At 37.5% G+C, this 15840-nt stretch overlaps 1 protein-coding gene across 1 annotated transcript in view; it reads right to left on the bottom strand.

Annotated features, from left to right (window-relative positions):
* Positions 1 to 15840, bottom strand: part of DZIP3 (DAZ interacting zinc finger protein 3) — a 175447-nt gene that overhangs the window by 9634 nt on the left and 149973 nt on the right. Inside the window, exons 26-28 of the mRNA XM_006170766.3 lie at positions 13054 to 13155; positions 4101 to 4226; positions 1467 to 1606 (exon numbers count right to left, since the gene is read on the bottom strand). Coding sequence (XP_006170828.1) covers positions 1467 to 1606; positions 4101 to 4226; positions 13054 to 13155 — 368 coding nt within the window. The remainder of the gene's footprint in view (positions 1 to 1466; positions 1607 to 4100; positions 4227 to 13053; positions 13156 to 15840) is intronic.

Raw genomic sequence — 15840 nt, 5'->3', positions numbered from 1 at the left:
GTGCCTCTCTAGGCTTGGGAAATTTTCTTCCAGGATTTCATGGAATAGATTTTCCATTCTGCTATTAGTTTCTTCATCTTCTGGGATGCCAATTGTTCTGATGTTTGGGCATCTAATAGATTCTAGTATTTCTCGTATATTATCCTCGTGTTTTTTTAAATTATTTTCTTGATCATTTTGGTGTTTTGTTCTAGATGCCTAGTGTTTTTTAGTTATTTTCTCGATCTTTTTAGTGTTTTTTTTCCTAGATCAGATGTTTTACCTTCTACATCAGAGATTCGGTCTTCAGCATGGTCTAATCGGCTCTTAATACTTTCCAGAGTGTTTTTGATTTCTCGTATTATAGACTTTATCTCTCATAGTTCCACCTGATTCTTTCTCAGAGTATCCATTTTTTCTTTCATATCCTGGAAGGACTTCCTAATCTCCTGCAGTTCATTGTCTCCTTTCTGTTCTAATTCACAGAATTTGGTCACCATGAATGTTCAAAATTCTGTGTCTGTCATTTTGGTAATGTCCTCCACATTTACAAGACATTGAAGGGCATTTTCCTTTGCTGGAGACATTTGTTTGTTTATTCAGACCCGAGGCTCTTTTTCTACTTCTAACCACTGGAAGATGTATTCCCTTTTAAAAACCTCTTGGGAGAACATTTCTCCCACTAGGAGTAAGAGTGTTTCCTTTTGGATGGGAATAGATGTTTGCTGAAGTCTCTTTTCTGTTGTTTTTACCAATGTGCTCTCAAGAGGAGAACTCTACTGAGGGGGTCTAAAAAGCAGTATCTCCATTTTCACTGGTGGATCAGTACAAGGGAGGATCCCAGAGACACTTACCTTACTAGGAAATTTCAGATATATGATTCTAGACCTGTCTAGTCCCTCTGGTAGGGTAAAAAATGAGGAAGAGAGGATAATATGAAACAAAATGAAAGACAGCAGAGAAAAATAAAAAGTAACACGCCGCCCGTTAGCGCGGCACGTGATTTTGCCACAGTCTTGCTGGCAGACCTTGCACCTGCTGGCGGGCAAGGAAAGTCTGTGAAGAGAAGCAGAGCTAGGTTTTAATAAGAGAATAGTGGGGTTTCAAGATAAAAGACACTGCAGGGAGATCCTATCTACCTACCTAGGAGGTGGAGTCTTGGCTTGGGGAGTCTGGAAGTGGGGTGGGAGTCAGAGGTGACCCTCCCTCAATATCCTTTGCTGGCCAGAGGCTTGTAGGTGGACCTTGCGCCTGCTGGCAGGCAAGGAAAGTCTGTGAAGACCAATAACTTTAATAAAAATCTTCAGCATTTCTCTTGAACACCATCCTTCTTGGTAAATTTTACTTACCAGAGTCTCAGTAAGGAAATTTCTTTATTTTTTTGTGTGTAGGTGTTATGTTTCTCTGAAGTGTCTTATTGCCACAGTTATGACTATGGAAACTGAAGAACAGAATCTGTACTCACCACTAAAGAAAAACTAAGGTACCTGGTCTGTTGTGGAAAGGCGGTTTTCAGTCTATCTGTCATCCTTTCCCAATTCATCATGGAAGAATCACTTCCCAGCCGAGCACAGGCAGGCACAGTCTCTCCCACAGGCGCAGGCACAGTCCAGGCTATGCCAGTCATCTGTAAGGAGCACAGAGTTATAATCCAGTGGCTTCAACTATTAAAAAAGTAATGTTTCATGTCAATGTGATAATTCCATATCTCAGAAAATGGACAGAAGTTAGATGAGTAATACTGACACACATATTCGCTTTTTCAACTTTTTCTCTCTGGCCCCAAAATATTTCTAATTTTCTTAACTGGTCCAAAAATATTTCTAATTGTTTATAACTATTTTAACTTATTTTTTAAAAAAACAGTACATGCCTGCAGTAATTTTACATATGTACACAAATACATGCAGGGTGCTTATTGATATATTTTTGAAACAATGAAAAACTGAGCAGATAAATTATGACATATATAATCAAGTTCTTAAAAATAAATTTATGTGTCTGGGCATGAGAGATGCCCATGAAATAATATTAGCTTAAAAAAAAGTCTGTGACATAGAACTTATGGTATGACTCCTTTCATATCAAGAACTTATAAAGTGTATGTACGTACAGAAAAGGGTCTATAAGTTTTGCAATAATCTGTCAACAGTGACTATTTCCTAGGCACTCAACTACAGGATAATTTTTCCTTTCTACCTTGTATATTTCTGCATCATTTGCATTTTTATGATTATCAAATATACTTTTATAATTAGAAGATAAAGTTTATTTTTAAGCAATTAGATAAAAATGGGAATAGTACTAGAATTGTTGTTTACAGTGTCTAATGAATATTATACACAAAAATGATGTGGAAAGCGTAGTGACACCTCTGAGCCACAAAACCATCTGTTTTCTCCACATTTTATAATTCCTTTTTAGAACCATTAAGATGAATTATTAGTAAGTGAACATTTTTGGAATGCTAATCTGATACTAAAATGATTACATATATATCAACTTTTACCCAAGACCCTATGGATTATTTAAAAATATGAGGCAAGTACTCATAAAAAATTGGCAACTACTAACAGTGATTGGAATAATTTGTACCAAGTTTAAAAGTGAGAAGGAACAGTATACAATCAGTCCTCTGTATCTGGGGGTTCCCACATCTGCAGACTCAACCAAATGAAGATTGAATATATTATACTTGCTGATGTGTTTTGGTTGCTTCTGTACTGAGTATTTACAGATATTTTTCTTGTCATTATCCCCTAAACAATAGAATATAACAATTATTTACAAAGCACTTATCCTGTATTGGGTATTATAAGTCATACAAAGAAGAGCTGAAGTAAACGGGAGGAGGTGCAAAAGTATGTGCAAATACTACACCAAATACTATGGACTTGAAGGTCTGTGGATGCTGGTATTTGTGGGGGTCCTGAAACCAAAACCCCACAGATACTGAGGGGTGACTGTACTGCACAGAAACCTGGATTTGCCTCAGTATCAAGTACTTTCCCAGGAATCAGAAAGTAATCTTAGTAGTAAGTTTAGGTATTTTAATATTAGTTTTAATATAAAGATAGATCCTAAGATGCAATAAAATAACAACAGAGAATATTAAAAAGTGAAAAAAAACAGTTTTTACAAAACTGTGTCATAGTTCCTTATAAGAATGGTGGGCAAGTGTACTGAATGAGTAACACTGTACTATCACAGTGATAAAAAGATGCGGGACTTCTTTAACATGTTTTACGTACATCTGTGTAGACAGCTTCTGAGAAAAGAAGCAGAGTCCATCTGACTACATTTTTCATAAAGATAATGTTACAATATAGAGGTACCAAAAGCAAGAAAAAAATGACTAGAATGTATTTATGGGAGAGTAACAATTACACAATTTTTCATTAATTATATCTAATATCATTCTTTTGAAAGACAATTTTTCTTTTAATAAGTTCAGCAAAAGTTACAGCTAATAATTCTAGTCATTTTAAACTTCTTTTTTCTTTCTTCAGGTTTTGATAAAATTTATTTGTTTTTTTATAGCTATTTTATAACTTAAGGTGTATATTCAAAGGGGATACTATTTATATTGTCTTTATATAGATGTATATGAGGGGTGTTCAAAAAGTTCATAAGAAAATGTGTATTATGAAAAAAATATGCATAGATTTCAAGTTTTTTGCACTAAAATATACCTTAACTCTATTTTTCATGAACTTTTTTAAGTCTTCATATAGTTGAAATACTGTCCTACTAGCTCATATGCATGTGAGTGTGTGTGCAGGAAATTTTCCTGTAACTCTGTGGTATAGTTTATGTGTGCTGTGACTTGGCTCCCTTGCTTTTCAATCTACTTCTTGACCATGCTAAAAATAAATGATCTACTACAAATGTCCATTTACCTGGCATTGTAGCCTGTTACAGAATCTGTAATCATAAGGACTCACTTGTATAAAAATACTAATCTAATATCAGTTAAATAATTAAGTAATATATGTAACACTCTTAGCACAGTGCTTCATCATCACTATCATATCAAATAAGTGCATAAAGAAAAGACATATATTCAGGAATACCACTATTATAATAATAGTTAATGCCTATTTCACCAAAAAAGGATTTACCAAGGGGGCTCTAGGTTGACCAGGTACAGAAATGACTGCTGGGCAAACTATAGGCATTTGCGGGACGGTAAGTATGGGTCGAAAGAAAGATTCTTTCACAAGTGGTCTTCCCAAGAACTGCTGCATCTAAAACAGGAAAGGTAAAAAATTTAAAAACAAAACACATTTATATAGCCCTGCATTGCTTAATAGGGGTGATACATCTGGAGCTTGCAGCACTGGAAAGTGCTATAAGTCAATGAGTGAGTGAGTGGTAAATAAATGTGAAGGCCTAGGACATTTCTATACACTACTGTAGATTTTATAAATACTATATATGCTTAGGCCATTATTAAATTTACAAAATATTTTTTTTTTCTTCTTCAATAATATATTAGCCTTACTGTGACTTTCATAAACTTTAATTATTTATTTATTTATTTTTAATTTTTTATAAATTCAATCACATTATTAGTTTACAAAGTGAACATTTCAATATATGAACATTTCTCCCCAGTCTAGTTGATCAAAATATCTTCAACCGATAACACCACACCTGCCTATCTCATCGATGCTCTGCCTCCATATCCCTCCTCCTAATGTCCTTCCTTAGGCCCCACTCCTCCACACATACTCTATGGAATACTATTCAGCCATAAAAAAACAATAAAACCTTGGCTTATGACAGAAAATGGAAGAGTATGGAAGATTTACTGTTGAGTGAAGCAAGGCAGGCTATGAAAGAGAGACATTGTATGCCCTCACTTAATATATACCAAGTGTCTGAACTTTTTAATTTTTAGGGACTTTTTGACTCTTTTGTAATAACATTTAAAACACAAATATGTTATACAACTATACAAAAATACTTTTTAATCTTCTTGTTCCATGAACTTTCCTACTTTCAAAATTTTTTATCTTTATTTCTATTTTGCTTTTTAAACTTTGTTAAAAACTAAGACACAGGCACTGGCCTATGGCATAATGGTTACATCACTGGACTGCCACATAGTAGACCACAGTTAGAGTACTGGACCCGGAGGTGTGAAACTCATGCTGGGGATGTATGTGTGCATGCCCAAAACCTCAAGAAGAAAATGGAGGAAGAAGGACTGAGGCATGGCCATTCCCCCTGGGGTGTGATTTCTCTCTTTCTGTTTCTCTGTCTCACTAGTAAGTGTGTGCGCTCTATAGCAAAAAAATTTATCTAAAAAATAAAACAAAATAAACAAAAAACTAAAGACACAAATATACATATTTGCCTAGGCCAACAGAGTCTAAACCCACAATTTTTTCCAGTGGAAGAGCCATGATAAACCAAACATGAGATTAAAATCAACCACCAGATAAAATGATGTAATCACAAGATTTGGTAAACAAGAGATTCATATGAGACTGTTGCCAATATAATAGATGCAGTTTTAAAATAAACTACTTTCATAGGTAGAAAACTACACCCTAAAGTATCAATAAGAAGTTACAGCTTAGGGGACCAGCAGTTAGCATAATGGCTATGTCACTGAACTCCCATGTAGCCAACCGCAGTTCGAGTCCTGAACCCAGTGGCTTAAACTCACGCCAGGTGCATGTGCGTGCGTGCCCAAGATCCCAGGAGAAGAATGGAGAAGGGATTGTGGCATGTCCATGCCCCCTGGGTGTGGAGGGCACTGCATATGGAAGCCATCTTGAGCTATCTGCCATCTTGAGCTATCCACCATCTTGGAAACCATTAAGTTTCACTTCCTCACTGAGCAAACAGTTTCTCAGAAATCAAGTGACCAGCTGTTCTCCCCGTGGGGTGGTTGGGTTTCTAGGCAATGGGAGAGATCCACCCACACCAATGATTGGTTCATGCTGTTCTATCACATTTGCATTTCTGGCAACCAATCAATGCCCACCAGCCTGTATATAAGCTGTTCTTCCTTAATAAATGAGACTTGATCAGCACCTCATCTTGTCTCCACTCTGTGTGTCTGTGTGTTTGTCCCATCTCTCACTCCCTCCCCCAGGTGACTGTTTGTCCTGCAGGTTGGGACACCTGGGGAGTGATTTCTTGCTTTCTATCTCTCTGTCTCTGTCTTTCTGGCAAGCCCACACACCCTATAGCAAAAACCTCCCCCCCCCTCAAAAAAAAGGTACAGCCTAGTAAGCCAGAAGATGGAGAGGTTATTACAACACTGGATCCCACATGACTGACAGCTTAGTTAGAGTCTAGGCCTGGTAGTTTGAAAAACAGATCAGGTGCATGTGCATGCATTATCAAAATCCCAGGAAGAGAATGGAGAAGGGATTGCAGTGTGGTTATCCCCCTTGGGGGTAGATTTCTCATTTTCCCTTTCTCGTTTCTCTGATCTCTGGGATGTGCATGGACTCTATAACAAAATAAATAAATAAAAAGTTATAGTAAACACTATAAACCAATAAAGTAGACATAAACCAATAAAATACTTCATCATGAATTATTATGTACTGAATAAATTATTTGTGCTATATATTTATATGACCGGCAATGTAGGTTTGTTTACACCACAAACATTGAAAAATGTGTTACAGTTACAAGGGCTATGATGTCATTAAGCAATAGGAATTTTTCAACTCCATTATAATCCAGTGGGACCCATGTCATGTATGTAGTCAATTATTGACCAAACCATCACTGACTGTACTAATAAGGGCAATGATCTAAATTTTCAGATCATATGAGGGAAAATAGTGACTTGACAATTTGTTGAAGTAAAATAATAAGCATCATGAACAAAGCTCTAAGTAATGATCCTAAAACAGGTAAAAGTTAACAGAAGACTTTAAAATGGATAGAGGAAAATGATAAACAAGACTGTCAAAAATTGATAATCTTGGGTTTGCAGAAGGTCATTATATTATTTTTATGTGTTTCAAATTTACCATAATATAAAGCTTTTAAACAATAAATGAATGGTAAGTCAATAGTTTTACTCTTTATGAGTATTACTTAATACTTCCTTGAGAATTAAATAGCCACTGTATAAAAATCAAGATATAATGAAACATATGAAAATACTTGGTTAAACACATTAAAAACTGTGGTACTAGAATAATCCACATTATTCCACAATATCTCATTGATAAATATTTAAAGTATGGTGACCATTCCTTAAGATACTAAAATTTTAAAGATACATCAGGCTTTAGTGATGAGATCTAGTAAAATATCCTAATGTATTTATGGGAAACATCAAAGTAAAGAACAGCTGCTATTCCCAGGACCAACATAGTTAATGGAATTAGAACTTGAACCCAGACCTCTCTAGTAGACGTCCATTGTATAACAACACTACCTTGCTCCCTCCCAGGCAGAAGAAGCCGGGCCTTCAGAAGAAGGTTCCACATGGCTCCAGTGAACTAGATTTTTCAGGGAATGAAGATTTTCTGCTGATAATTTAGCCTCCAACAAACAAGCTAGTGGTAGAGAGCCCCCCCACCCCACACTCCCAGCCTTCTATCTCTGTTTCTCTGTCTCGGTTCCTATCTCTCCCTGCTTCTTTCTTCCCTTTTTTTGTGTGTGATTTTTTCTTTTTTTTTTTCCTTTTTTTTTTTTTTTTTTTTTTTTTTGTAATTTCTCCTTTTTACACTTTTTTTTAAAGGCACAGTTTTTCTCTGGCTCTCAGCTCCACCTCTTATCTTGTTATTTATTGCTCTGGTCCTCCCTCCCAGGCAGGAGAAGCCGGGCCTTCAGAAGAAGTTTCCACATGGCTCCAGTGAACTAGATTTGTGCGCTGCGTGGTTTTTCTCTTCTGTGATTTTTTTTTTAAAAAGAACACTAATTACAATTTTTTAAAATTTTTTTGTCTTTTTTTTCCTTTTCGTTGTTCTTTCTCTCTGTCTTTTTTTTCCTTTTTCTTGTCTCTCCACCCTCCAATATCCATTCATTGTGTTTTTAGACAGATCTAAGAGCACTGTAGCTAAACATCCAAATACTAATAGGGTTAAAATATTCCCCAATATCTACTGAATCAGCTGCACCAGCGATCACAACAGAATGGCAAAGAGATTCTAGATCACCTCTGTCTGCTTGCTCCTGAACATTCAGGCTGAACTTCAAGAATTTGAAAGAAACACACCATCCATCAGATGACAAGAAATCACCACCGGACCACAAGAAATATGGGAAAACGAGAAAATACCTCTCCTCCAAGGGAAAAGAATAACTATTCTTCATCCACAAGCAGTTCGGTGAAAATCATGGAAATGTCTGATAAAGAATTTAGAGCATTCATAATGTCAAAGCTAACAGAGATGGAAGAGAAGAGAGATAATGAACTGATAAAGGAGAAAGAAGTTTATGAGTTCCAGGAGATGAGGAAATTCTTGCAAGATCTAAAAGAGGAATTACACGCTTTACAAAAGAGTCAAACAGAACTGTTAGAAATGAAGTCTATAATACAAGAAGTAAAAATCTCCTTTGAAAGTATTAAAAGCAGGCTAGATCATTCAGAAAATAGAATCTCAGATGTAGAAGAGAAAATGGCTGGCCTAGAAAAATCCACCATGAATGGTTAGGGTTAGTTTAGGGTTCGGGTTAGGGATAGGTTTAGGGATAGAGTTAGGGTTAGGTAATGGTTAGGGTTGGGGTAGGGTTAGGGGGTAGGGTTAGGGTTAAAGTTAGGGTTAGCATTTGAGTTAGGGTTAGTGATGGGTTTTGGTTGGAGTTATGGATAAGGATTAGGGTTAGGTTAGGGTTAAGGTTTAGGATTAGCTTAGAATTAGGGTTAGGGATTGAGTTAGGTTTAGGGTTAGGTTATGGTTGGAGTTAGGGTTAGGTTTAGAGTCTGAGATATGGTTAGAGTTAGACTCGGGTTGGGGTTAGGGTTTGCATGTAGGATTAGGGTAAGGATTAGGGTTAGGGTTTGAGTTAGAATTAGGGTTAGCTTAGGGTTGGGGTTAGGATTTAGATTTAGTGTTAGGGATAGGGTTTAAGGTAGGGTTAGGGTTATGTTAGGGTTAGGTTTAGGATTAGGGTTAAGGTCTGAGAGAGTTAGGGTTAGGTTAGGTTTGGGGATAGGGATAGGTTTTGGGTTAGGGTTAGGGTTTAGGTTTAGGTTAGGATTAGGGTTATAGTTTGAGATCAGGGTTAGGGTTAGGGTTAGGGTTAGGGTGTAGGATTAGGGTTAGGGATAGGTTTAGGTTTATGGTTTGAGTTAGGTTTAGGGTCAATATAGGGTTAGGGTTAGGGTTAGTTTTTTGAGTTAGGGTTAGGTTACGGTTGTGGTTAGGGTTAGGGTTAGTGTTTGAGTTAGGGTTAGGTTTAGGTTCAGGTTCGGGTTAAGATTAGGGTTTAGGATTAGGTTAGGGTTATGGTTAGGGATTGAGTTAGAGTTAGGGTTGGGTTAGGATTAGGGTTATGGTTAGGGTTAGGGTTAGGTTTAGGGTTTGAGTTAGGGTTTGAGTTAGGGTTAGGGTCAGTATAGGCTTGGGGTTAGGGTTTAGGGTTAGGGTTAGGTTTTGAGTTAGGGTTAGGGTACAGTTGTGGTTAGGGTTTGAGTTAGGGTTAGGTTTAGGGTCCAGTTAGGGTTAGGATTAGGGTTTAGGGTTAGGTTAGGGTTACGGTTAGGGATTGAGTTAGGGATAGGGCTGGGTTAGGATTGGAGTTAGGGTTTGGGTTAGGGTTTGAGTTAGGGTTAGGTTTAGGTAAGGGTTCGTGTTAGGGTTTAGGGGTAAGATTAAGGTTATGGTTTAGGCTTAGGTTAGGCTTAGGGTTGGGGATTGAGTTAGGGTTAGGATTAGGCTATGGTTGTGGTTAGTGTGTGGTGTTAGGTTTTGAGAAAGTGTTAGGGTTAGGTTATGGTTGGGGTAAGGGTTTAGTGTTAGGGTTAGGGTTTAGGATTAGGTTAAAACTATGTTTAGGTATTGTGGTAGGGTTAGGGTTAGGTTGGGGTTGTGGTTAGGATTAGGGTAAGGGTTAGCATTAGGGTTAGGATTTCAGAAAGGGTTAGGGTTAGGTTAGGGTTGGGGTTTGGGTTCGGGAGTAGGATTAGGTTTAGGGTTAGGATTGGAGTTAGGGTTAAGTTTAGGTTAGTGTTGGGGTTTGGGTTTAGGGTTAGGGTTAGTATTAGGGTTTGAGATAGGGTTAGGTTTATGTTAGGGTTGGGGCTAGGGTTTAGGGTTGGGGTGAGGGTTAGGGTTTTAATTTGTGTTAGGGTTAGGATAGGTTAGGTTTAGGGTTTACTTTATGGTTAGGGTTAGGGCTTGGTTAGGGTTAGTGCTTTTGGTTTAGGGCTTTAGGGTTAGGTTAGGTTTAATTTTAGGATTTGTTATGTTTAGTGTTAGGGTTAGGCTTTGGGTTATGTTAGGTTTCACATTAGGGTTAGGTTTAGAATTTGTTTAGGGTAGGATTAGTTTTAGGTTTAGGGCTTAAGTTTGGGGTTTAGGTGTATGGGTTAGAGTTAGGGTTAGCTTATGGTTAGGGTTTAAGATATAGGGTTAGGATAAGGTTAGGGTTAGGGTTAGAATTACTATTAGGGTTGGGTTAGGTTTAGGATTAGGGTTAGGTTAGGGTTAGGGTTAGTGTTAGGTTAGGGTTAATGTTACGTTAGGGTTTAGGTTTAAAATTTAGGGTTAGGACTTAGGGTTTAGGGTTTAGGGATTGGGTTAGAGTTAGGTTAGGGTTAGAGTTAGGGTTAGGGTTTATGATTAGGTTTATTTTATGGTTAGGTTTTAGGATTTAATTTTATGGTTAGGTTAGGTTTAGGTTAGGCTTAGTGTTAGGTCCGAATTAGGGTTAGGGTTACAGTTTGCATTAGGGTTAAGGTTATGTTTAGGGTTTGGTTAGGGTTAGTGTTTTATGGTTAGTGTTTTAGGGTTAGGGTTAGGTTAAGGTTTGGTTAGGGTTAGTGTTAGCGTTAGTGTTTGTTAGGATTTGTGTGTGGGTTAGGGGTAGGTTAGGTTTTGCATTAGGGTTAGGGTTAATGTTAGGATTTGTTTAGAGTAGGGTTAGGGTTAGGGTTAGGTTATGGTTAGTGTTAGTGTTAGGTTTTAGGCTTAGGGTTTAGAGTTTAGGGTAGGGGTTAAAGTTAGGGTTAGGTTAGTGTTTAGGGTATAGGGTTAGGGTTAGGTTATGGTTAGGGTTAGGGTTAGGATTACTGTTAGGGTTGAGTTAGGGTTAGGGTTAGGTTAGGGTTAGGTTAAGGTTAGGTTTAGGATCTGTTTAGGGTTAGGGTTAGTGTTAGTTTAGGTTTAGTGTTAGGGTTAGGGTTTAGGTTTAGGATTTAGGGTTTATGGTTTAGGGTTTGGTTTAGAGTTAGGGTTAGGGTTTGGTTATGGTTATGGTTAGTTTACAGTTAATTTTTAGGTTGTAAGTGTTAGGGTTAGGTTAGGGTTAGTGTTAGGTTAGGATTAGGGTTAGGGTTAGTGTTTTGTTAGCGTTAGTGTTTTAGGGTTGGGGTTAATGTTTTAGGGTTAGGGCTTTAGGGTTAGGATTAGGGTTAGGTTAAGGTTTGGTTAGGGTTAGGGTTAGGTTACAGTTTGGTTATGGTTAGGGCTGGGTTAGGGTTAGGAAAAAACAAAGTCCACGATACATATATTATGTTGTAGGGAATCATGACACTATTTTGTATAGAAAAATAGAAAAACATCTGATGACTTTCCCGACAACTAATAATTCTTTTAGCTTTAGATAACTTCTTTTGAAATACACAGTGGATCCCTATATAATTCATATAATTCTGTTATTATATTCAACTATAACTAGAAATAACATTTTCAGAGTTCTAGTACAAACATGATGCTGATATCAAAAGTAATCTGCCTCCAAATACCTTTCTCCCTACCCTCAGATCAGTTTTCATAATAAGACTTATCACCCAATGGTACCCTCCAAAATGGTCTTTTGGAAGGTTGTGTGAGTTTAGTGTGTCATGGTACTATGTTTCTTAGAAGAGGAACAAAGGGTATATGATAGAGATTATAGTTTATCTGATTAAGATCTGTGTTCCCAGGGTGGATCTAGAATAGTGGTTAAGGGAGCTGAATGCCATATGGGTGACAGTGGTTTGAATTCCAGTCTCTGTGATTTGAAACACATATCAGACACATGTGTGTATGTGCCCCAAATCCTGACAGGATGGAGAAATGGGGGAAAAAGAATTGCAGTATGACCACACTCTACATATGGGGAGGAAGGAGGTGTTCTCTACCTTTTTCTCTCTTTGGCAAATGTACATACCCTCTAGGAAGTAATTTTTAAAAATCATTGATCTCTAATAATAATCAGAGGGGTATAATTGGAACCTATTCTTACTATTCAAAGTAGAACAAAATATAAACATTAAAGAAAAGAGTCTAAGATAGAACTGGAGGGCCAGCTCATGGCATGGTGGTTAGAGAGGTTGGATCCCATGTGGCCAACTGCATAGTTTAAGTTTGAGACCCCATAGCTTGAGAATTGTGGTGTGTGTGTGAGTGCATGCATGCACACCCAAAATCCTGAGGAGGGAGACATAGATAAGGGACTGTAGTATGACCTTTCCCCACAGGGGTTGTTTTCTCACTTTCCCTATTTCTGTCCCTCTCCAGTGAGCATACATGCCCGCTTGCAAATAAAAAAATAAAAATAAATAAAATAAAGATAAAATAGAAGGGTAAAGCCCTGCCTTCCTATAGTAGTATGCTGAGATATTCCAGTCATCTAGTAATAACACAAGGGCATTAGGAATTCTGAGTATTCATCAGTTATCGCCCATCATACAGGTAAGCTTGATAAGATGAATGACAAAATAATACTCTATGAAATACATGTCTAAAATCCAATGATATAACTGACTACAATGGCCTCAATGGAGCCAGCCAACTAATTAAATCATTTGGAGACTAGCAGGTATGAAATTTATGGTACAACATGTGCCTACTCCATTTCAAACATATACTAAAATACTATATGTTCAGTAGCCCTTACAATTTCATCAAAATTATGATGGCAATTTTTCAAACTGTTCCTTACCAGTATCTCAGGACTGGGTGGTGGAGGAGGAAGCTGAACTGGAGGCAAAGTACTCAAGGCAAACCCTTGCTTCACCTTGTTAATTTGTTCATTGTACTGTGTCTGGTGGAAGAGAAAAAACATTTTAGAGAAAACAACATATGGGAATATCTAGTGTATTAGGTCATTGGGAAAAAATCATGATGTATTTTTCTATGCAAAAATGCATCATGATTTTCTCAATGCCCCCCCCATCAGTTCTGAATAATCACTATAGCATAGTGGTTCCCATCTACCATCAGAAATGGTATAAAAACAATTTCTGACATAAAAGCAATTCTACAGACCACTATCTCCACATGGAATAGCTATATTATCTAAAGCATTTGTTGAATGACATGAGACATAGTTCACAAATCCTTGTGATAATTAAAGAACCTAAAGATACAAGAAACTATAAATATACAAGCTAATAAACAGGAAAAAATACATAAAGTTGAACTACTTGCAAATGTTCATTTAAAAAACTGAAGGGAAGGGACCAGTAGATGGCGTAATGGTTATGTCGTTGGATTCTCTCATAGTTGACTGTGGTTTGAGTCCTAGACTTGGTGACTTAAAACTCAGGCCAGGCACGTGTGCATGTGTGCACAAAATCCTGAGAGGAAAATGGAGAAGAAGGGATTGCAGCATGGCCAGCCTTCTGGAGGGTGATTTCTCACTTTCTCTCTGTCTCTCAGCAAGTGCATGAACCCTATAGCAAAAATCTCTCTTAAAAATAAAAACTGAAGGGAAAATTTTAAGTAATACTCATTAAATATCCAAGTTTTGCTTATCCTACAAGCTATATCTTAGCTTGATCTAGCTCTATGTGTGTTAAATGTTGCCATACAACATGTATGTTCACTAGATAAAGACAATGAGCAAGAGAAGGAAAATAAGAAACCACCCAACATGGGAATGGTCATGCCACAATCCCTTCTTCTCCCCTTCTCACTCCTTTTGAGATTTTGAGCATGCATGTACTTGGTCCTGAAGTGACTTTCAATCAACTAAGTCTGAGACCCAACTGCACTGTTGACCAAATGGGATCTAGCTGCCTTAATCACCATGGCATAGGTAGGCCCCATATAATTTTATTCTCTTGGATTTTGCCCAGTGTGAGACTCTAATCCTGGAAGCTTAACAACACATATTTTCAACACTTTTTGGCACTGTCCCCATTTTCCTTTACCATGTTATTTTGTAAACAACCCACAAGAGCTGGAAGAATCTTACTAAACAAAACATGAGAAATTTCCACACACAGGACATGTACTTGGATGAAAAAAACAATAGAGAGTAAGCAGCAGCTCTTTGGAGGCCAGAACTTTAAATAAACCCAACAGAAATGATAAGTATCTCTAAAGACTGAGTAAGAAGTCTAAAGGAAAAACAGTCAAAGGCATCAAGAAAGAAGCTGGACTAGCCTGTAGTGTGATAAGGCAATTCTTTGCAATTCAAAGTCATTGTTTTATGCTGATAGTGTTATGAAATCACAAAACAATATTAGCCTTTATTCTACAAATATAAAAATATTCTAAAGGCAAATAAATAAATATTCAGGATTAAAAAGTTAAATTACCTGTAAGCACAGTCCTAATTCTATTAAGCCAATAATTAAGAATTTATTTTGGGGAGTTCCAGACACCAGGCGGCCAGAGGCTGCAGGCCCAAATGCTCCGGCACTTGGCACATCCCCACCCTTCCTCCTGCATGGACCCCAGGTTGGTTGTATGCAACTTTAAGACGAACTCACACCCCACCCCACCTGCAAACCGGATCGAGCTGACCAGCAGTTCCGGACACCAGGCAGCCTGGCCTGTGACTCATCCTCTGGGTCTTCTCCACTTGCCTTTGGACTCTCTGAATTTTAGTGATATGAATAGGGTGCTGTGTACATGCGATTTCTTTTTTTGTTTTGTTTTTCTTTGCTCTTGAGGTGTTGCTTATTAGGTCAGTTGGAGGCTCACCACTCCTCAGAAACAGGGAGGACTTTGGGCCATCCAGTACCAGTGGCAACAGTTAATGGTAATTGTGAGCAACGGGTAGGCCAACCATAAGAGAAATCATTAATTTTCTAATCCTGTACAACTCTTAACACTCAGAGATACCTTAAATAAGTTAGGAAGCAACATATACACTACCTGATAACTAGGAACAATCGCAGAGGCTCAAGAAATATGAGAAACCAACAAAAGGTCTCTCCCTCAAGGGAAATTCTCAAGCCCACATCACTCACAGTCAGTACAATGGACATCGTGGACATGTCCGATAAGGAATTCAGAATATTTATAGTAACCAAATTAACTGAGATGGAAGAGAAAAGACAAGGAGCTCCAGGAGATGAGGAAGTCCTTTCATGACTTGAAAGAAGAAATGGATACCTTAAACAAGAACCAGATGGAACTTCTAGGGTTGAAAAATGTGATACAGGAAATCAATACCTCCCTTGTAAGTCTTAAAAGTAGGTTAGACCAGGCAGAAGATCAAATCTCTAATGTAGAAGACAAAACATATGACATAGAAAAAAGTATCAAGATTGAGAAAACAACCATGAAAAATGAGGATAATATACAAGGAATACTGGATACGATTAAGCACCCCAACATCCAGATAATTGGTATTCCAGAAGAGGAAGAAAATAATAAGGGCCTAGATAATTTATTCCATGAAATCCTGGAAGAAAACTTTCCAAACCTAGAAAGGCATTCAAATATCCAGACCCAAGAAATACATAGGACCCCAAGTAGAATCAACCCAAGAAGA

The sequence above is a fragment of the Tupaia chinensis genome, unplaced genomic scaffold (assembly GCF_000334495.1).
Source record: "Tupaia chinensis unplaced genomic scaffold, TupChi_1.0 Scaffold148904_1, whole genome shotgun sequence".
Taxonomy (NCBI): Eukaryota; Metazoa; Chordata; class Mammalia; order Scandentia; family Tupaiidae; genus Tupaia; species Tupaia belangeri.
Note: the sequence above shows the minus strand (reverse complement) of the source record. Positions and strands in the feature narration are given on the sequence as shown.